At 46.6% G+C, this 21,223-nt stretch overlaps 2 protein-coding genes across 2 annotated transcripts in view; one reads left to right on the top strand and one right to left on the bottom strand.

Annotated features, from left to right (window-relative positions):
• The window catches only part of LOC8040270 (unconventional myosin-Ie), a 350,045-nt gene that overhangs the window by 304,649 nt on the left and 24,173 nt on the right, over window positions 1-21,223 (top strand). Inside the window, exons 12-18 of the mRNA XM_029979890.3 lie at window positions 8,894-9,061; window positions 13,099-13,284; window positions 18,486-18,640; window positions 19,268-19,349; window positions 19,794-19,900; window positions 20,404-20,502; window positions 20,728-20,872. Coding sequence (XP_029835750.2) covers window positions 8,894-9,061; window positions 13,099-13,284; window positions 18,486-18,640; window positions 19,268-19,349; window positions 19,794-19,900; window positions 20,404-20,502; window positions 20,728-20,872 — 942 coding nt within the window. The remainder of the gene's footprint in view (window positions 1-8,893; window positions 9,062-13,098; window positions 13,285-18,485; window positions 18,641-19,267; window positions 19,350-19,793; window positions 19,901-20,403; window positions 20,503-20,727; window positions 20,873-21,223) is intronic.
• On the bottom strand, window positions 1,719-4,512 carry LOC8040267 (nibrin). Its single transcript, XM_029979891.3, has one exon. It carries the CDS (start codon window positions 4,322-4,324, stop codon window positions 1,826-1,828), a length of 2,499 nt encoding a protein of 832 aa, XP_029835751.2. The 5' UTR covers window positions 4,325-4,512; the 3' UTR covers window positions 1,719-1,825.

Raw genomic sequence — 21,223 nt, 5'->3', positions numbered from 1 at the left:
ACCATCGCTGCGATTACCGGTGATTGCTGCGTTGGCAAGGAGTGCCCAAAAGTTATGAACTTCGAGGAAAGTGTTGCGAGGCGTTTCAATGACACCTAAGGTACGGTTATCATCTGGCGGTACTCTTCCATGAACAAAATACCTGTAGAATCGCCACCCGCTTCGTGACCCCATCGACAATAATGCTCACCATGTTCGTTTGTGTGCGACTGCTAAATCCGCGAGTAAAAAACCAGACGAAATTGACAGCAGATGTGCATTGCTTGCAGACGTACGCAAGAAAAAACGAAAAAAACGCGAGGCGACTCATGATGGCGGTTGATGCGTGGCGCAGTTTGTCCTCGATGCTGCACAGACTTCGCGCTGCACAACAGAGGAGCGCTGTGCACTGTCCTGGTTTCAGGGCAGTTCCGGTACAAGTTGATAGAAGATACTAGAATTATTATATAAATAATTCATCTGCAGTTAACATCAATTGGTTTGATGAAGATGTGATAAATGAAAAAAAATGCCTCGTTTATTAGAAGAAAAAATAAAACACTGTGGTTTTCGTAGTAATTTAGTCTAGTAGTAAGTAGGACAGAACACCTGCTTCGTTTCAACAGAAGAAGCTAACAAAAAACATTTGTCTCTAGTTTGGAGAGTTGGCAGGCAAAGGTGCAAGTTTCATAAAGTGACCCAAACCATAACAGACTCAAAATATGAGTTATAGATACTCAAGGTTTATCTTAGCTTGAAAATTATTGTTACTTGAAGGAGAAATAATCACAGTAACTAAAATACCAGTAATCATAGTCAATTACGAGCTCTTCAAAGCACACAACAATCTATGTTTTGGGTGTACGATAGCCCTCAACTGTATACCCCAAACAAGTGTGCAGTGCCAAAGCCTCCTCTATACTCGCAAAGCCTGGCAGTTCGATGACAAGGCCATAGAGGACCCGGTTGCAGATTTGGAGAGCCAGGATCTGGCAGCACAGAGCATTTTTCGGCAGGTCTGTAGTCAGTGCGCAGCTTATGCAGCGGCGAGAACCCAAAACATGGTTTTCAAGCCGGACGAGGAAAAAACCGGTAGTCTCAAGGTTTTAATTCTTAGTTAGAAAAGAAGCGGTAGTGCAAAAAACACGAGGAGCACGAACGGACATTCCATCGCTCGCGACAGGTGTGTCTCGGCATCTTGCCCGTTACATTCCTCTCCTCTCATTTATTGTCTGCTGCTCTACCTTTTCACTTTCAGCGGCTGCGTCTCGTGACGATCTGCCAAGCTAGAGTTCCTGTATATAGCTAGCTACCTTTGAGGGAGCATATCGAGGAACTCTATGCCAGACTTCGTCAGTGCACATCCCACAAATTGTGACATTTCACCAAGATGTTTGCCTTCGCTGAATGAGCAGGTTTGAGCCGCAGAATATGCTTGGAAGAGACTGGTATTACATTAAATATTTCCATATGGTACCCGCTTCCAATAGCAAGAGTAACCTGACCTATAATCGTTATACAGGGTGTTTCAGAGAACGCAGGCCAAATCGCTCCTGCGAAAACTACTCGTCGCAACGAAACAAGGCTTCACGAAGCCTTGTTAAGCCTTGTTCAATACACGAAGAAACACGTAGAAAAGACAAATATGGAGGCTTCATTGCACAATAGACGATCTATGCTTTTGATAACAGCCAGGACCACTGCACTCTAGTACCATGACCCCAGTCAACACAGAAGACTGTAGAAAGTAATTACCTTTAATTAAAGCTAGGGGTTCCAGCATTAAACGAAAATAATAAATGCTCGGCTTACAGGCACTTTCGCTTTTTGATAATCTGTCAAACAGTCACTGTCGTCTCCGCTTCGGATCTGGTGGGTTGTAGTTGAAAAGGTCTGCGTGGTTCTGAGACGCCGGATCCTCGTCACTGTAAACCTCTTCCGGTTGGTTTGGAACATAAACCAAGAGGTCCGGCCCACCGATGATCTTTGGCAGTCCTCTCCGTTGATCCTTGTTCACCTTTCTAAATCGCTTGAAGTTGGGACCGCTGTCCGCATTCACCGCAACCGTCTCATTCCTTCTAGAAGAATTTGCCAGGACTAGGTTCTCAAACTCGACAACGACCATGCTCCTTTCGTCGGCTTCGTCGCTCAGCTCGTCCGCTCCGGCCACGATTGCGGCTGTAACCAGAGCCGAATCCAATCCGTCCTTTCTAGCCGAATCTGCCTCTTCGAGCTCGCAAGACGGCATCTGCTGTGCCAATTCTAACCTTGAACCAGACCCCATGATGCTGTCCTCGGCACCGTTCATCTCGTGCGGCGCCATGTCCAAGGGGTCCTCTGAAAGTTGCAGTTCGGGTTCGGCGGGAGGCGGCGTAGGCGGCTCATCCTTGATCTCCTCGATGTCGTCTTCTGCTTTGATATGAACGGTGTCTCCGGCTTCGGCTAATCTCGGCAGCTTAGCGGCCGGTTCTGCGGGCGTGCCGTTAGCACCTCTTCGTTTCTTGCACGGGGAGAAGTAGAGTTCTAAGGGAAGACTGCCCGCTGCGTCCTTCTTGCGGATTTTCGAAGGGGACTTGGAAGGGGACTTTGAAGGCGACTTCGAAGTCACTTTGGAGAGTGCTTTTGAAGCCGATCTTGTTTTAGAAGGAGACTTTGAAGCCGACCTTGTTGCGATGTTCGATGTTTTGCTTGTGGATGGTTTTGAAGGCGACTTGGAACTCAGCTTTGAATTGGACCTGGGAGGGGACCTTGAAGGGGACTTTACAGTCACCCTGCAAGCAGTTTTTGAAGTCGAGCTTGTCAAGGTATTTGAAGTTTTGCTTCTGGATGGTCTCGAGACGCAAAGGACGGTCCGCTCCGTGGCCGGAGAGGTGGAGACGACGCTCGAACTCTGCAACGGTGACCCGGGACACGGCTTTGGAGGGGAGTCTGAAGCTATCCGTAGCCGTCGAGCTGACCTCAAGCCGTGCCCCGAAAGCGGTTCGGTGGGTGACCGTGAAGGTGACTTTGAAGATGACCTTAACAGTCTAGAGGACCGCTTCTGACTCAGAGACAGCCGTGAAGGTGACTTTTGGCTCGGAGACTCGGAATTCGGGTCGGTCAATGTTATCTTCAAGGACGGCTCTTCACTGGTCGCGGCGAGAGTATTTTGGTGACCGCCGTTTAGTGTGGTTGCTAGGGTGCTTGCACTCGGAACGTCTCTGGGCCGGCTAGCGGCCGGAGTCGTGGACAGCTGCCGGCTTTCTGGAATAGTCCCCGCGGTCAGCACGACTTTCTTACCCCGACAATCAACCTCGGAGTCATCTTCTGTGTTCGGCACGTAGACCTCTCCCGGCGAGAAGGCTTGCGACTGCGAAGACAGCGTGTGGCTGTTTCCCCAAAAAGCCACGACCGCAGTGGAACGCGGGTTGCAGTGCTTCTGAGTGGAGCAGTGGGCCACCGACAGTGCAACGTCAGACTCCGGGATTGCCCTGAGCTTGTTCTTCGTCAAGAACTTGCACACCGGGTGGTCCGGAATGCCGTGGGACGGCTTGAAGACGCAACTGTTCTCTTCCAAATATACCGGTCGAGGCTTGTTTGGGTCCTTCGCCAACTCAACGCGGCCTCCGCCGGATACAAGCAAAGGAGCAAGCTTGGCGTGCTGTGATTTGTCAAGAAAGTAAAAGACCTTTCCAGAGAAGAGTGTCTTTCTCGCTGGGTTTTGATCGAGCTCCGCCTTGGGGACGGTGAGGTTCTCTTCCGAGATATCGGGGATGTAGTCTGAGGGATTTAAGTCCATCCAGTTCTTGGAACGTAAGCGACTGACGGTGTCGTATAAAAACGTCGGTTTCACGACGGGTTTAGCGGCGACGAGCGCGCTCGTCGTCTTCACCGTGAGTCGAATCGAACTCATCACGAGATGGGTGCAAGCGTCGCTCCACTCGGGCATGACGCGACCCCCAAGCTTCGCAGCCGACTCCTTAAGCTTTTCTTTTTCGTCGGGTTGGAGACAGGACGAAGTGATGACCATCGGAGGCTGGTAGTGAACGGTGAAAGAGCTTCCGAGCTGACCGAAAGTGACGGTGTCACCGTTTTGCACGACGTTCTCCTCGTTGGCAGTAAGACGGACATTGTTAAGCCTCGTGCCGTACTTGGAACCCAAGTCTTTAAGTCGAAGCAGGGGTACAAACGATACGTCGTCGATTCGATTGTGTGGCACTGTTGAAACTGTTAGCAATGCGTGCGATCGACTCACGGATGCGTCGCCGTCGACGATGATTTGGACGTCTTTGCGGCCGACGGTGTATTCTTCACCGCACAAAAGTTGGAAGAAGGTTTCCCCCGTCTTCCTCCGTAGACACCACATCACATTTGCCGCGTGGATTATTTGATCCAAGCAAAAATAAATTAGGAAAAGCTACGAGCGCTAGCAGAACGCTGCTGAGTTTGCGCGCGCTCTTGCCATTTTGTCTGAACGTCAGGCTTTCGGCCAGTAAGGCGTGGCACTGAGAAGGATTTCTTTTCAACGTCAGACGCTGACTGGCGCTAGTGATCACACATATCGTTGGCTCTCTTTCGCAATTTTACGTTAATTGAGATTATGGCGTGGTTTTTTAATAAAACCATACGAAAGCATATTTATGGCTTTATTTATATATATATTAATTATATTAAAATAGTTGCTTTATTTCTGGCACTCACAATCAACTGGCGAGCCAAGTATAACGATCCAATCCAATCCAATCTAGAGGTTTTTGGGATTGTTTAGGATCTTCTGGGGAACTTTTGAACAGTAAGATAAACCAGATTAGCAGAAACCTGACGCTTTGAAAACAGAATTCCGCCCCAGGAGATTAGATAGGACCCTCCTGCCGAGCATGTCCTTTACGGCCTGTTACGGAAAGTAAGTCGCCAATGGGGAATCGCAGTAGACCGTTTCCGCAGCCCGCTAAGCACCCGGATAGCGCTCCGTAATCCGCCACAAGACCTTGAACTACGCAGACAAGGCTGGCGGTGCGCATACGCATAGCCTCCACTATACGGAGAAAGCCTGGCGCGTCGCGTGAAAAGACGGCCGCCGTAAATGGGAAAGGAGGGGCGGAGAAACGGGAGCGGAGAGAACCTTCTCCGCTAGCGCCACAAAAGAGCGAGCGGCCAAACGCAGAAACAATCTTTTTTTTTTTTTTTTTTTTTTTTCCTGTCGCTATCGTGGAGAGGAGAAACTCAACGTCCACCCTTTCCCGTTTCTCCCTGCGCCCTTTCGAATCGCCGCGCCCGTTTCTCCCGGAGTACGAGAACGACGGTGACAAAAACACAAAAACAAGCGTGGTTCGGGGAGCGGCCGCTCATGACCCAAGCGCTCGCAGTCTAAGTCTGCCCTTTCTGCTCTGCGCTACCATATTGGCCACCGTTCGGCGCGCTCCTCCTCTCCTTTTTCCTGCGGCCGCGCGCTCTATGGCTCCGTCGTCGATGTGCCAGGCTTTCTCCGTATAGAGGAGGCTATGGCATACGCAACTGCGGCGTTTCTTCAGGGATACCGTAGCGGAAAAGAAAAGCGTTACCACAGCGCCGATTGCACATTGAAAAACCGCTAGCGGCAGTGTTGGGTAAAGTACATCTAAAAGGTACTTCAAGTAAAGTACAAAGTAAATGAGACGTGATGTACTTTAAGTAAAGTAGTAAGTACACTGGGTGCAATGTACTAGAAGTAAAGTTCTATAAATCCATTGTATTAAGTACATGTATTTTAATACATTCTTTCATTATGACCTTTAATTCCCCTATACAGTGATTTTTTAACTGCTATGCATTGCCCAGGGGTAATCAGGGGTGCATGACCTATTTTTTTAAAAATGGCGGCGAATATTTGATAAAGTCAACTGGCCACAGAGTAGTTATTTTCAGCAATGGAGCCAAATTCTGAATTTGGCGCCGCTCGCACAGGATTGTTGCACCCAGGGGGATTAAATGTACTAGGAGAAGCATGACGTCAGCTTCGTAGCTTCCGCAAGCAATCCTCTCATAAAGGAGTTTCCTCTTTTTAATGAAAAAAAAAAAAAAGTTAATGTGAAAGCGAGCTGGTGATAATTAATCATAATGTGACACCTCAGATTGGGGTGCGAAAAAATTAAGGAACTTTCAAGTCGAAGGAAAAGACAAAAGAAAATGTCTCAAAACATTATGACGTTCTCCTCTGTTGTCTTTTTCTTCGGCATGAAAGTGTATTTGTCCCGCACCACCGTTTTAAGTGCTAGATTATCATAAATTTTGTTCTCATAATATTTTAAACCTCCTCGTTTGCGCCGACCAACCAAGAAGTAGCGAGAGTTCAAAAAGCTACTGGAAAGCCGCTCCCAGAACAAGCGGAGCGACGTGTCGTCTGCTCACGTCTCTGCTAAGAGTAGAATATCCCTTCCAGTATTTCTTCGCAGTAGACAAAACATCATTTCGTGATACAAAATTAACGAGACCAAATTTGGGAATGTACTTTGAAGTCGGGAATTGTACTTTCCTCGGAAAGTACCAGAAAAAAATACTTTAAGTAAAGTACCAAGTACATACTCAGAGAATGTACTTCAAGTAAAGTACAAGTTTCCTAAACCTACTTGAAGTAGTACTTTAAGTACAATGTGACTAGCGGTCTAAACCCTCTAAACGTCAATCCTCAGCCCATCGCTGGAGTGTGCGCTGTAGCAGAAGCAGACCTTTAGTTTGGCACGTAAAACCTCAAAATTTCGTTTAATTTTGCCAAATAGTTTTCTCTTTAGCAGTTCCTGCAATCTTCGCTAGATCACTATATTGGCGACTCCAGTGAAATCGACGCTGCGTAGAGACAACGCAGAGAAGCTCATGAGAGGAGTTCGTTTCGACTCTGTTGTCTGCTATCACTGCTTTGTTCCCGTCGGCAGCGTAGAAACAAACGTCGTCTCCAGTAATTATTTTTATGCTTCCGCCGTGTCATTCTTACGCACTGACTAGATGAAGGGCGCAATCCAGAACACCATTTCTCGGCGACTAGCGGTGAACGCCCGGAGGTTCCAACTCTGGTCACAAATGCATGGGGAATGTGAGACATTGTTTCTTTAATATTTTGGGGATGTAAGGAACGACAATAGTTTTTTACATAATCAAGGAGCGGTTTACAATAATTTGCACTAAGTTGTGTGCCATGTAAGAACATAATTTTTTTTGAAAATTGCCTGAGCGGCATTCTGCAGCAGACGATGTGGCAGAGTCGCACCGTTCACATGTTTGCTCCGGCCAACTCCATAAAGCTCATCTCCGCTGCGTAAAATAGCTGTCTGCTTCAAACGCCACTACCTTGGAAATTGCCTTCTCAAAATTTTCACACGCATTCAAAATTATGGAAACTTTGACGAAGTGTTTAGTGCTTTACCAATTTCACGACAGACTTGTTCCGAAAAGTGTGAACTCGGCGTAATTTTTTAATCAGCCGTGTTGCATCAATCTTCATGTGTTCTCCCAAAGGGCTGGCCGCCTCCTGGAACCTGAGTATTACCTGACTCGTGCCAAGCTGCTCTTTCGGCCATGTTGTCTGCAGAACACGCGGATCAAAGGATAGCGTTACTCTGCTCCGTAGAAGCTATATGATGCTCTAATCTCCACTGCTGAGCTCTCGCATATTTCTCACTCAGGAAAGTGCGAAAGGCGCGCGCCATGCGTCTGACGCCCCTGTGATAAGTAGTTTCAGTTCCGTTTCTTGAAATTAATGTCATTCTTTTCTGCGAGCTCATCTGTCTGACTCATCAAAATTATTTCAACGTTTGTGGTGCAATTTCTGTTATACGTGAGGGGTGATATTCATTCAGTGCTATTTTCTCAAACGTATGGGCTGGCACACAGATAAAATTATTTCAGTGTTCTTAGTGTAATCTATGTAATTTACAGACAGTGTCTATTCTCCCTGCAGCCGGGAGAATAATTCCCCAAAATTCTACCGGCAATCGCCTCCCATTGGCTGTCTGAAATCATGTGACAACTTCCGGTAGAAAACTGACCTTCTTATTCTCCCGGCATTTTGTGGAACACGTTTCATGGGCAACTTTTTGTGGATACTCGTTTCATGGACACACATTACATGAATTGCACTCTGTATAGACATTTCGTCGCGCGTGTATCACTGGGGTGCGTTTAAACCTGCCCGACCCACCCATTCATGCCGCTTTGTGGCAAAAGTCCGCAGCAGCGCATTACAGAAAAAAAAAGCTAACCAGAGCTGTCAATGAAATAAATTGTCAATTAAACATTGTGGTTGTTGAAGCAATCTCTCTATAAACGTCGTTCAATGAACTGATGCCACCGCCAATGGGAGGTGACTGCCGGTAGAATTTTGGGGAAATTATGCTGCGCGGGAGAATAGACACTGGGTACCTATAATTTATACATAGGGGTTACCAGACACATTATTGAACAGCATTTGATCAAATATCTGGAATTACACAAATATAGAAATAATATGCCTCTTTTCGCTGAGCTCATTTGACTTAGTAACTAAAGTATCTGAAATTATTTTAATCCTTCTATCAGACCATCAGAAAACTGATTAATATGTACACTTGTCATTGTTACCTGAATGGCAACATTTGAATTCTGACAATTCTTGGGAGTGAATATAACTTCTGTCTGTGTTCATAATAACAAAGAAAATTGTGCCCTTATCCCTCGAATAACGTCAAGAGGCTCGGAATGTGCGGCAAAAGGACCCATGTATTTCTTACTTACCCTTATAAACAATCGTTTATTATTATTAATTAATTATAATTAGTTTAGTGGGACTTGCTAAATTTATCTGCCTTGCGACGGTCGTTCGTTGCTCTTGTACGTAATGTTACGCTAATATCATCGAAATCGGCCTTGTAACACTTTTAAAAGAATATAGGGCATGACTTCTTTTCTCGCTTCTTTCTCTCTTCAGATCATCAACAATGCCATGCATACAGATGCTGGAGAACTCAGCATTGGCATTCTTGACATCTACGGGTTCGAGATCTTCCAGCAGAATGGCTTTGAGCAGTTCTGCATCAATTACGTGAACGAGAAACTGCAACAGATCTTCATTGAACTGACGCTCAAGGCTGAGCAGGTAACTTTGTGGAGGTCTTTTTGGCTCTATGTGGTATTTATTTATTTACAAAGAAACTTGCATTGGCTAAGAGGCATTTTAACAAAGGGTGCGTTTTACAGAGCATTCTTAAAACATTGCTGCAATAAATGTATAATAAAATATATCAGTCACAACTAGTATAGATTCATAAAATCTAGTGCATAAAGAAGTATTCATAAAAACATGACTGGAATTTAAGAAAAATATATCTGTCGGTACAAGTAGTATAAAGAGGCCTCCATTTATCAGACAACTGGAGTATAAAAGGCACTATCAAAAACAGCTAGTAAAATAAATCCATCAAAGATATGCCGGATAACTATTTTGAAAATTTGTGAAAAATATCTTTGGCAGCCTTTTTCACTCTTCAATAGTTCTCAAGAAAAAAGAAAAAGCATACTCATCAGCGTGACAGGAGTACCGTCAGATTTTGCTCGGCTGGTCCGCTCTTCCAGATATATAAAACGATTCCTGTAAAAACATATCCCTATTTATTATTAGTTCACTGTTATAAATGTCATCTAGAACTTTTAACCTAAAAGATTCTATCCATTCACTAAGCAACTCCCAATGATGTCTTCTGTTGTCATGTTCCGGTGCTACGCATTGAAACTGAACACCCCAAAATATATGTTGCGCTGTACTATTTTCAGCCAAAATGGATGCTTAAAGTAGGAAGGATTGTAAACCTATAAAACAGATATTTTGAAAATAAGAGCATACCTGTTTTCAAAGACGTTTCATGCAGTTTTTTGTTTTGTTTACCTTTATCTCAAGGTGTTAAATTGGATTGTGTTAAAGGCCGCTGTACAAACGGGACGTTCTGCAGGGAAGAACCTTCTCTCCCGAAGCTGGAGACAGGGAGGGAAAGGGCCAGCGTTGGGTGGAAAGGGTGTCTAGAGAAGGGGATTAGCCTCGGGGCGAGGCCATCCTCTCGCGAGGGAGTGGGGACGGAACAAAGCTGCCGTGGGGGTTCCGGCTACCGGGTGGAAGATAAGCTTGTCAAACGGCGACCTCGGATGCGAGGACGGGCACGTCAGAGAATTTGAAAATAGCTGTTTGATTAGCTGGACGACCCAGTGCGGTCTACTGGCTCTAGAAGGTGACTCGGATGAAGAAAACTCGTTTTGCTCCAAAACTCTAAAAGCATTCTGGAACGTGAACTCTTGCCACAAATAAAAATAACACATACATGAAAAACTACGAAGGCACCTAAGCTTTCTCCTATGAAGTGAAAATGCGCGAGCATTACAGGCAGAGTTATGTTGGCGCAACTTGCAATAAAGAAAGAAAAAAAAAGTTATGTCGGCGCAACTAGGCGCAACGAATAGCGCGCTAGTTTCACGATCAAGAGGGCCTAGCTTCGAAACCGGGCAGGAGATGATTTTTTCTCTTGTTCTTTTTTTATTTCGTTTATTTTTTTTTTTGTTCGGTCACGTGACAATAAAAATCAGAGGAACAGAATTTTTTTTTGTGGCCACGTCGCCAGAGATTTTTTTTATTATTATTACTTCTCCTTTTCTTCTGTCTTTTTTTTTCCTTTTTTCGGTTTACGCTCCCTTTTGCAAAACTCTTTGCGCCTATTTCGCGTTACATTAGCGTTAGCCAAATCATTTTATTTATGGCAGGGAATTCTGCCGTACGTATCTTATGTTACTATTACCAACCCTGGCTTACAATACGCATAGAGAATTTCGTCCGGCAACCAGTTTGGGAAGGACGAGGCCAAATTTGTGTTATAATTTTTCGAGGTATAAGCATAATTTCGGCCTCGTTATCCGTCGGTCTCTATGATTGGCTCTTCAAGTATCTTTTGGGAAGGCAGACGACTGGCATTTTTAGTGTGCACGTGTGTCGACCAGAGTGAACATTGCTGAAGCGCCTCCAGTGTGATTTTGGCCGTAAATAACTGGAGGCCCCAGGCAAACCCACCCAATGAAAAAAAGTATCTACCTTTGTCGTTTCATAGAGAGCTATGAAAGGGACGAATCCCAGCCGAGTCAAACTAGAGGCTTGCAAACGCAATCGTGTTGACAATAGCTCCAAGGAGTTTGTATGACTCTCTCTGGCAGTGTGCAGAGGGTAAAGGCACGGAGGTAATATGTGCTTTTGCCTAGTCACCTCGCAAACGGTTGGGTATTGGCTGCAGAGATCCATTTCGCTTTGTTTTATTACCGGGATTATAGCTTGATTTTTGTGTTCTTAATTTCACAGACAGAACGAAATCGCTTTTCTCGTGTGGCGTCACGGCGGTGAGACAGAAATGAATCAGTGTACCGGAATTCGACGCTTGTGCTCGTTCTATAGCGCTTCTAAAAACCGTGTGATCACGGCTGTCCAATTAACGTCAACAATGCATAAACTGCAGTTACTTGTACTCGTATTGCATCGTGAGGGAACGACTACGACTGGGTAAACAGGAATAGGGAGAATGGGTGCGTGTGATTTGTTGAAGTTCGAATCAACAAATCAAGCTTCAACGAATGCGATAGTATTGCATTCACTGAACCAGCTATACGAGTTTTCAGACGGTATATACCTTCCAAGTATGCGATTCGTGTTCTGCCAGTGGTGCCTCAGCTAAATTAAAAAAGCAAAATCCACGTTGAAAAAAAAAAAAAAAAATGTTTACGGTGACTCGAGTCGCTCCCGCGCCGAATCATGTTTCACGTAAGCGTAATCTTGGGGTCGATGCACGACGAGTTGTTTTCAATCATAAAAATAGTTTGGTTACGATTATTGGCAGCGCTAAGAATTTGAAAGCCAAGCAGTGAAGACAACGGTGCTCTTAGAAATATTATATACATTTTATTTTACACTGTTTGACTACGCTGCCGTCGTTATGTTCTGGAATTATTGGCTAGCTTGTGGCGGACAGGGAAGTCTTGCAGGACCATATGATAGGACCTACACTAAACCTGCCGCAGTTCAAAAAATGTTAGTCCAATGCATACAAGCTTGTTCAAGGCGGACGGAGCGTTGCGCATCCGGCAAAGCGTATACGGTCGCTGCCCGCGGCGTTTTTTTTTTTTTTTTTTTTATTTTTGAGCAGCGAAATAATTTTTAGTCAAGCAGCAGGTTCCCTCTTCGGCGGGTTAAGCCGGATTAACGGAGGCGTCTCCTAATCCATTCTCCATGTTGTCCCCTCGGGGGAGGGCGGTAAACAGGTGAGGGAGGGCGGTGAAGGAAGGAAAGGAGGGCAGGAGAGGAGGAAACGCAGAAAAAGTGGAAAGCGCGAATTGTACGGCGGCCTTTAACTTCTGCACCAGGAACAGAAGCTTGACTATAGAGCATCTAGCTTTGAGCGTCATAAAGAGGTGTTTACTTTATTAATTTATTATTGGCCTTTATCGCTGTTTATTCTGTACTGCCGTAACTTTGAGCGAGTGTGAGCATGCAATATAAAATTTGTAAGAAATGCATTTTCCTTCGCTCGGTTGTTTGAGCTTTCCTTATATAATATATGCTAAAAAAATTTAACTCTGCTATGACCAGTGTCTGCATTAAAACCTCCTCTTTATGCGTAGTACCAACTATTTTTTGCTACATTGTCAAGGTTAGCATTGCTTACACAGTGCTGCAGCTCAGCACTGCTGCGAAAACATGTCACTTCGTCTTGTGTCCCATTGGTCCGTGCTCTCATGTGAAGGAGATGCAAAACAAAGCCATGTGCTCACACAAGTAGCTTGGACAGCATAGGAGCACTGCAAAACCTACGCCAGCATTGACAACGTAGCACAAATGATTGATGCCGAGCATATAGTTGTACTCATACGCAAGATACTAGGAATATGATAAAAATATGTGCAGAGTGGTAACTTGAAATCTTGGTGCTGAATTTTGTCTCATTGTTACTTGGCAGACATTTATTGCTGTTTTTTGCTGTATAGGATAAAGCTAAAAGAAATCCTCCAACATCCCAATTGTTGATGCTATTCATTTACTTGCCATGTGTGCTTCGGGTCATGTTACATGAGGTAGGGTGTGGGCGTCCTGACGTGTCTGCTTCGTTGCAGGAAGAATACGTGCAAGAGGGCATTCGCTGGACCCCCATCGACTACTTCAACAACAAGGTGGTGTGTGACCTCATAGAGAGCAAGGCGCCCCCCGGCGTCTTCTCCGTATTGGACGATGTCTGTGCCACCATGCATGCCACGGGAGAAGGCGTCGACGCACAGCTATGCCAGAAGCTGTCCCATCAGGTACGAACACACGACAGCCAATCGTATTAAAGCACGGTAAAGTGGAGCAGGCCAGTTGGAGAAGGAGATCTGGGGCTTTTAGCGTCTGTAAACGTTTGCAAGCGTAGCCATGCTTCAAGATCAAGTCTGGCTACTTTGGGCAAAATACGCTTTGCTGGGGTACCAGTCCGGCAACCGCGGGTATGCCTTAGCGAGTTGTACCCACGGTTGCCAGGGTGGAAAAATAGAGGAGAAAAGGATTACGGGAGGTTACGAGCCTGGTAGAAATTATCTGAGGAAAATTGAATGACATACAACTAACCACCATAGCTGGGGACAGGCAAGACGGAGGAAAAGTGGGACTCCCTCCCGCTTGGCCCCGGCCCAAAAGTCTAAACCCTGTCTCCCAGTGGGCACGGTTTTGGGGTAGTGCCTACTAAGTTCAGTGATGTGATTGCTGCGCCGATTGTGCCAAACTGCACTAGGGGGCTAAACCTGCTACATCCTGCTGCATTTTGCCAAAATGTAGGTAATCTGCGCCAAGCCTGCGCCAAAGGAGCAATTTCAGTCGCCTTTCAAAACCGAAACTAAGCTGAGAACCGTAATTACGCATGCATCAGCTAGGTGGCGCAAGCGACCATCCGACACAAAGTACCCTGCATCAATCGTCCATCCGGTCTTGCATGTTTTTTTATTCCCGCCGTCTTAACCTCCTTGCCACCGTCTCGCGTTTCGTGCCCCCGTCTATCGTCGTATCAAAACTCTCGTCTTGTGTCTTTTTTAAATTTTTTCAACGATAGACGCGGGCGTGTGCGGACGCCCCGACACTAGTGTGCCGGGTGCCAGCCGCGCCGTCATGCTGTGAAACAAAACCACGTTTTTGTGTGGCGAGAGTTACTTTGTGAGCTGAAATGCTCGCGCGACCACTGTCACAGTTGTCGCACGACGTCAGGTGTTGCCGTCCCCACGTCGCTGCAGATATGGCGCTTTCTGAACTTGTTTGTCGACATTCCTGGCCTTCTTTAAATCATACTCTACTACAAAAAACCCTCTAACTCAAAGACTGCTTGTCAAAATATTGATTACCGAGGTTTCTCTCGGTGGACTTCCTTTCAAGAGGGAGCCCAGCACGTGAAGAATCTGCCACGAAAGAAAGTCGGTGAAGAGAAGTGAGCTAATCCAAAGAAGGCCATGTCTGCACGTTGAACCCTCACAGCACGCTTGTTTGCCTCGAGTTTGGACGTTGCACGAAGCGCTCCAAGAACTTTTTGACCCTGGCTCGCGATGTCATGCATTGATGCACTCAGGTTGTTTTAGAGCGCAGCTCTTAGGGGCCCGTTTCCAGCCTGAGCGGCGTCGGCGTAACCAGGGGGGGGGGGGGGGGGGGGGGGGGTCACGTGCCCCCCCCCCCCCCCCCCCCTTGAGGTCACGTGACCCCTCCTCCCCCGAGATCACGTGACCCCCCAGGGGTCACGTGGCTACCCGCAGGTGACGTGACCCCCCTCAGTACCCTTCCCTACTCCTCCTCAAGAGCTGCGCTCCAATTCGGCGTTACAGGGATTTGTAAATGGCTTTCATTTTTTTTTCCTGTGTGTTTAGCTTGTACAATCAGCACGAAATGAAACCCGAACGCAGGAACGCGTGACCGCTAATACAGGCTGCTCCACCTGGAGGGCCCCTGAGAACTAATGGAAATGCACCGGGGTTCGAGAGTGCGCGGCCTACTAAGATGAGCTCGACCATCGCGCGGCACGTCTGGGAGTTCCGCACTTCGCCAGTGGCGCACTGTAAGTGCCGTCACATTCGATACAAAAAGCACTTTCGCTCGCTTTGTGTATCGGATTCCCAGCGATATCTCTTCAGCACTGTCATTCATTATCACTTTGCGTATCGCAAGGGCAAAATTAAAGTTAAAACATTTCGTGCACAGAAGACCCGTAGTGCTCGATGACGTGTCACCGGAAACGTGTCACGCGCGGTTTCTGAGAAATAGTGAAACGTCATAAACGCAAAATAAATTTTGTTTATTCGCACACCCATATTCTTTATAAAAAAAAATGCTGCAACAGACCGACGCGGATGCCTCGGTTTTATGAGCAATGCTAATTTTTTCGTGCGAGGTTATCAGTCGATTCTTAAAAAAATCGAGAAATTGCTCGCTGAGGCTCTCTTCGGTAACCACCGACATGCCAGGCGTATCAATTCCGGAGTGGAATAAATTCATTACCCTCTCTGAGCAGGGCCTATCGCTAACAGCTATAGCCAGGTTAAGCGGCCGCCCGGTGTCGACCGGGCGACAGTGCGGCGACAGAAGAGCACCCCGAATGACGGCGGTTACAGCGCGCCACTGGTGAAACGCGAAAGTCCCAGACGCCCAGCGCGAGGGCTGAGGATATCTTAGTAGGTCCCGCACCCTCGCACCCAGGTGCATATTCATTAGTTCTCAGGGGCCCTTTAGGTGGAGCAGCCTGTATCGATGGCCACGTGTTCCGGCGTTCGGGTTTCATTCCGTGCTGATTGTACATCGCCTGCCGGCCTGGTAAGCACAGGTTGCTCGACTGCTTTTTTCTTGTATGCTGGACAGTTACATTTTGCACAGTATTTTGGGAACCATTTGGCGACGGAGGGGACCGGCATTGTTTCGGTTTCGATTAAACAGCCGCTTTCTCCGCTCGCGCAACGAAGAGCGTGCCACTGCAAGCCTGCTGAAGTTGCCCTCACGTACATGTGAACATGACTGCATGACAGAGGCGCCGGCCGGGACGCTTGCAATTCATTGTTTTGCGTTTGTTTACTTTTGACGAAAATCCGGCACGTCGGGAACCAGTAAAACGGTGGCAAGCGTTCTTTTCGGAATTGCTCGGCAATGCCTATAACACTGTACACTTGTGGGATGTCTCAGCAGTAAAACACAAACAGCGAGTTCTGTCACAACACATCACTAAGTTCCCTTCGTTTGTCCAGCAATTGAAACTAATATTTTTATTTTTCTAAGAATATCTGCTCCAAAAGCCACTTTTGCTGCTCCAAAACACTGTTCCGGCTGCTCCAAAGGCCACTTTTGCTGCTCCAAAACACTGTTCTTGCTGCTCCAAAAGGTGCTCCAAAATGGCTTAGGCCAATCACATCACTGCAAGTTTGACTAGAGTCACTGTGTGGGTTCTTCAAAACACCCAGGCCCGATAGTGCCAAGATGGCAGCTCAATCTTTTTTTTTTTTTTTTACTGTGGTCACCATTACTTTTATTGTAACAGGCGTTGGAATTTCCAACAGACTTTTTACACGCGAAAGTTCTGTAAGCGTTTCTTGTCAGTGTTTAGAAAGCAAGTTTTTGCGTAAAACCAAACAGAAAAGGCTCTTTTTGTAGGTACTTTTCTTGGAGATTAGTGCAAAATCACAGAAGCGTGATGTTTTTATAAAATTTTAGTTTATAAGGTTTTGTGGCACAATTAATATTGTTTTTATACAACCATGTCGCACCGGTGATTTCAGGTAGCACGTCCCGACCTAGGTGCGTTCTAACTTTGGTGATAATTCGCGGCGCGTCCGCTTGGGGAAAGGGAACTGGCACCCCCCCCCCCCCCCCCCCCCCCCACCCTTTCACCGTATATGTCTCGGTGCTAAAATGGCCGATCTAAACTAAAATAGTAATCTCAGTGGATGCTATCGAACGCGATACTCTGGCAACATACAGTGACTCTAGGTTTGTTTGACCAGAGGAAAATCGGCGACCCCTCGCCAGAGGGAGAAGGGGGCAGGGGTAATTTTTGTTTTTTTGCCCCAATCCTTTAAAGGTCATCCTGGCGATATCCAATACTGTCTTGTGATAGTCACAAAAATGCAGAGTGGGATCAAATTGGCTTAGAAGGATGAGGGAAGGAATCATACTTTTGTTTTTTTTGTTTTTTAGGTTAGGTGATGCAAGCTACCGCTCATTATAAAGTGTACAGCCATTAGCATTCATCCATTCAGCATCCATTCAGGCTTGACTATCAGAGAGTTTACAGACGAGCAGCAAGATGGTGGTGCCTAGAGTCCATACTTCCAAATCAGTATACTTTGTGTTTCCTTGCTTGATTCATTGTGCATATATATCTTAGGGCTGAAAGCATAGTGTCACTCTGAAACCTCCCCAGCTCGAGTACTCATGTCGTGCACTTGAATAGACAGGGCAGGCTTCGTGAGATGTTTTGGCAAGTTGTGCGAGATGCCTTATAAACATCTTGGGAAGACGTTACGCAGCTTCCGACGTCTGGAAATATTTCCAGCCATCTTCCAGGGCAGCAGCATGCCCTTATTTCTGGGCTACACAACATCTTGCAAGATGTCCTGTAGACCTTCTTTACAAGACATCTTGAGAGGTCTTTGAAATGTCTGGAAGATGTCGACAGAGCACATTTCAAGCTTCCAAAAATGGGAGGGCATCGGCCGAGCTAAAAGGTGGCTACACGTATTGCCAACTTTGGAGGTGTCCGAATTTCGGGGGCTTCCAGCCTGGGATGTTTTGCTGTTCTCTGTGTTAGGGGCAGTTCATTCTCTGGCCGTGGATTGGTGCATTTGGTCCCAAAGGAACACCCGACTGTGAAAGATCGGTCATCAAAGTTTCATGGGTGTATATTGAAAGGGGGGAACATACTCTAGACTGCCTTGTTTCCAAAACATTGTGGTTTTTAATGTATGGATCATTATATTTCCATTAAATTAGGGGTAAGCCCAAGGTTCAGTAATTGATATCATGTAAACCGTTTACATAAAATTCTCGACATGAATAGGGTTAAGAAGACACTTGTCAACAGAGAGAATATGTGGAACTCAATGGGCCTTGTCATTCCTGTACTGAGATGGCAATTTATGTTAAGCATTTGCTTGAATGAAAAACTTGCAAAACATTCTCGCAATATTTGTGATTTGCTTCATCAGCAGTCGGTTGATCCTTCTCATACTGACCCGAAAATTCTGGAAGGGTAGAACTGTGGTCAAGAACCTCTTGTATTACTTGCTTTTCTATGTCCTATTTGCTCTATTTTTTTTTTACCCAAACGACGGATGGATCGATCGATGGATGCTAACCGTTGTACCCTTTGTCAGGCGGTAGCTTGTGCCACCTAGCCTAGAAACTAAAAACCAAAAGTATGACTCCTCCCTTCGCCCTGCTAAGTCAATTTGCTCTCTCTGCAATTTGATGATTTTATAATTCTGTAACCCCCTCCTTGTTTTCCCAGGTTGGCAGCCACCCGCACTTCCAGGTGACCGGCAGCTCGGGATTTGTCGTTCACCACTACGCGGGCAAGGTGGGCTACGACGCGCAGGGCATGTGTGAGAAGAACAGGGACGTCCTCTTCGCGGACGTGGTTCTCGTGATGCAGAGCAGCACCAAGTACGGGCAAAAACATGTATATATACCCCGACACCCCAAGTGGCACAGATATCCTATGCGCATCATATAAGACATCCATGGAATGTTAGGTCATCCGAAGACATCTGCAGAACTATGTGTGCCGACAGAGAGTGCAGTGGCAAGTGGGCAACCCACCTAGGCTCAATTAGGATCACCGCTAGCTACCCAGTATATTAATAGATCCTATCTCATGTGATAGTACTTGGGTTATATTACCAAAAAGCTGGACAGGGGGCAAGCTATCGAGTAGTTACTACCACGATGCAGTCTTCCCCGAGATATGTAGTTTCCATGTATAAATCTGAATTTGTTTTGCTTTCTCATATTGCATCTTTTGCTGCTTTTGTGCTATGCTCGCTTCCAAGCAAAGCATGATCCAGCCAAGCTACCTTGCCCTATGTTTAGTGCCTCACAATGACCAGGAAAATTTCTATTAGTATTAGAGTGCTTTGGGTTGAATCATCTCCAAAATGAGTCTCTTGCCGATTTGCTTTCTCCGTGGTTTTGATTACTTGTTGACAACCATGTCACGGAAGGACTTCGAAACTGAATAGATAAATGTTCCATTAGCCACTTTCCACATCTAATCTGCTTTTTTCATTGCAGTCCCTTCATCGTAAGCCTCTTCCCGGAAGACGTCTCGGGAACCGTAAAAGGCCGACCAACCACTGCAGGCTCCAAAATTAAGGTGGTGACTTTGTCTCGGTGGGGGGGCCTTTTTAGCACCTCAGGCGTTGTTGCAGGGTTTAGCTACCTGAAATGCACCTTTGACCGGTGCGTATAGTGTCCTATACTGTCCATACTCCAAAAGTAGACCCGAAGTGGCAACGATTGACGTCGCAGGAGCCAGCCTGTCACGTTGTAGGATGCTGCGACCCTCGTCGTGGCATCCCAGCTCGTTGCTGCTGAAGCGACCGTTGTGCCGACAGCGAGCCACAGCAGAACGGGCATTTTCGCCTCCACTGTTGCGTCGCTGCCAAGATTGGGAAGGGCAACGTTTGTGCGATGTCGTTGGGCAGAAACGGAGGGACGAGATATGGGTGCTTGGTAGAAACGCCGTTCGGAAACACGCTCCAGACTCCATAGGTATCGCGCAAATGTTTGAAGGTTTTTTTTGTTTTTTTTTCGACAGAGCCAGGCTAACAAGCTGGTGGAGGCCCTGATGAAGTGTACACCCCACTACATCCGCTGCATCAAGCCTAACGAGACCAAGAAGGCGCACGACTGGGAGGAAGAACGGTGAGGCTCCGAGCTTAAGATGGGATCTGGATTGGTAGCGTGCCTTGTTGTGCCATCCATCCCCTTTGTATTATGCATACTTGATGGTGACCACAAAACCTAATGGTAACAAAAAAATGTATAAATCAGTCTTACAACTGCTTGTCGGACATGTATTTTACCGTTTTTATTATGTGGAGGGGAGGGGGGGAGAGGGGAATCACGCGTGTCTTTTTTTACGCAAATTCGGAGACCCTGTTTGACAAGCTTGTTTGAATTCAGACGGAACCACCCAGTAATGCGGGCATCTGCCACAATCCACGTTCCTTTTCCAGTATGTGTACGCGAACCATACCTCTGTTGTCGACAAACCCAAATCCATCTATTCGATCCATTTTGTCGTATTGTGTCGTTCTTCTTTTGCTTCAGTCGTACTCAAGACCATGCTAGGGTGCGTCCAGAGTCGACCGTTCTGTTCAGAATCGCCGACAGCGTCATTAATGATATATTATCTAACTTCGCAGGGTCAGGCATCAGGTGGAGTACCTCGGGCTGAAAGAGAATGTGCGGGTGCGTCGTGCCGGCTTCGCATATCGCCGCGTCTTCGACAAGTTTCTACACAGGTCGGGTTTTTTTTGACAAAGCTTCAGTCGCTACTACGAGGCCTGCCTTTGGTTGGTGTGTTTGCCGTCCTATCGACCTGTCGTCTTGGGTTCCCGTCTCGTGTCTGCTTAGCTTTCCATCGACCGCTGTAGAGGACGCAATAAACACATCAATCGGAGACGGGCTTCGAGCACCACACCCTTAATTGTAGTCTTTGGTAATCACGGTGGCTTTCGCTCGCCCAGGTATGCCGTCCTGACTAAGGAGACATTCCCGCGCTGGCGCGGCAACGCCAAGGACGGCATCGTGCACATACTGAAGAGCGTTGGGATGGAAAGCGACCACTACCAGCTTGGCAAGACCAAGGTCTTCATCAAAGCTCCGGAGTCGGTGAGTTTGCCGCGGTTCACTGCGCCAGGCGCCACGGAACGCAAGCGGCTCCACCGCTCATAAATTTCTCCGTCATGCTATAGGTGTTTTTATTGTGAACAAGCCAGAGCACCGTTGAGGCTGAAATATTGATTAAATGTGGTATTTCTGGACAGACTCTTTGCTTGTAAAGGGCATTTGGAAATATCTCTGCTTGTAAAAAGCATCAGTTTGGGCTAAGAGATGAGACGTGTGCCTGCTTTCTGAGGGGATGTAACATCACGCTAGATTAGCAGATTTCACATTTTTAGTGTAAGTTGACTCTACATTGGGATCTACAGGGTGAAACAAGGAGACGCCAGGCTCTTTAAA

This window comes from Ixodes scapularis, unplaced genomic scaffold (assembly GCF_016920785.2).
Source record: "Ixodes scapularis isolate PalLabHiFi unplaced genomic scaffold, ASM1692078v2 PGA_scaffold11__112_contigs__length_91849675, whole genome shotgun sequence".
Taxonomy (NCBI): domain Eukaryota; kingdom Metazoa; phylum Arthropoda; class Arachnida; order Ixodida; family Ixodidae; genus Ixodes; species Ixodes scapularis.
Note: the sequence above shows the minus strand (reverse complement) of the source record. Positions and strands in the feature narration are given on the sequence as shown.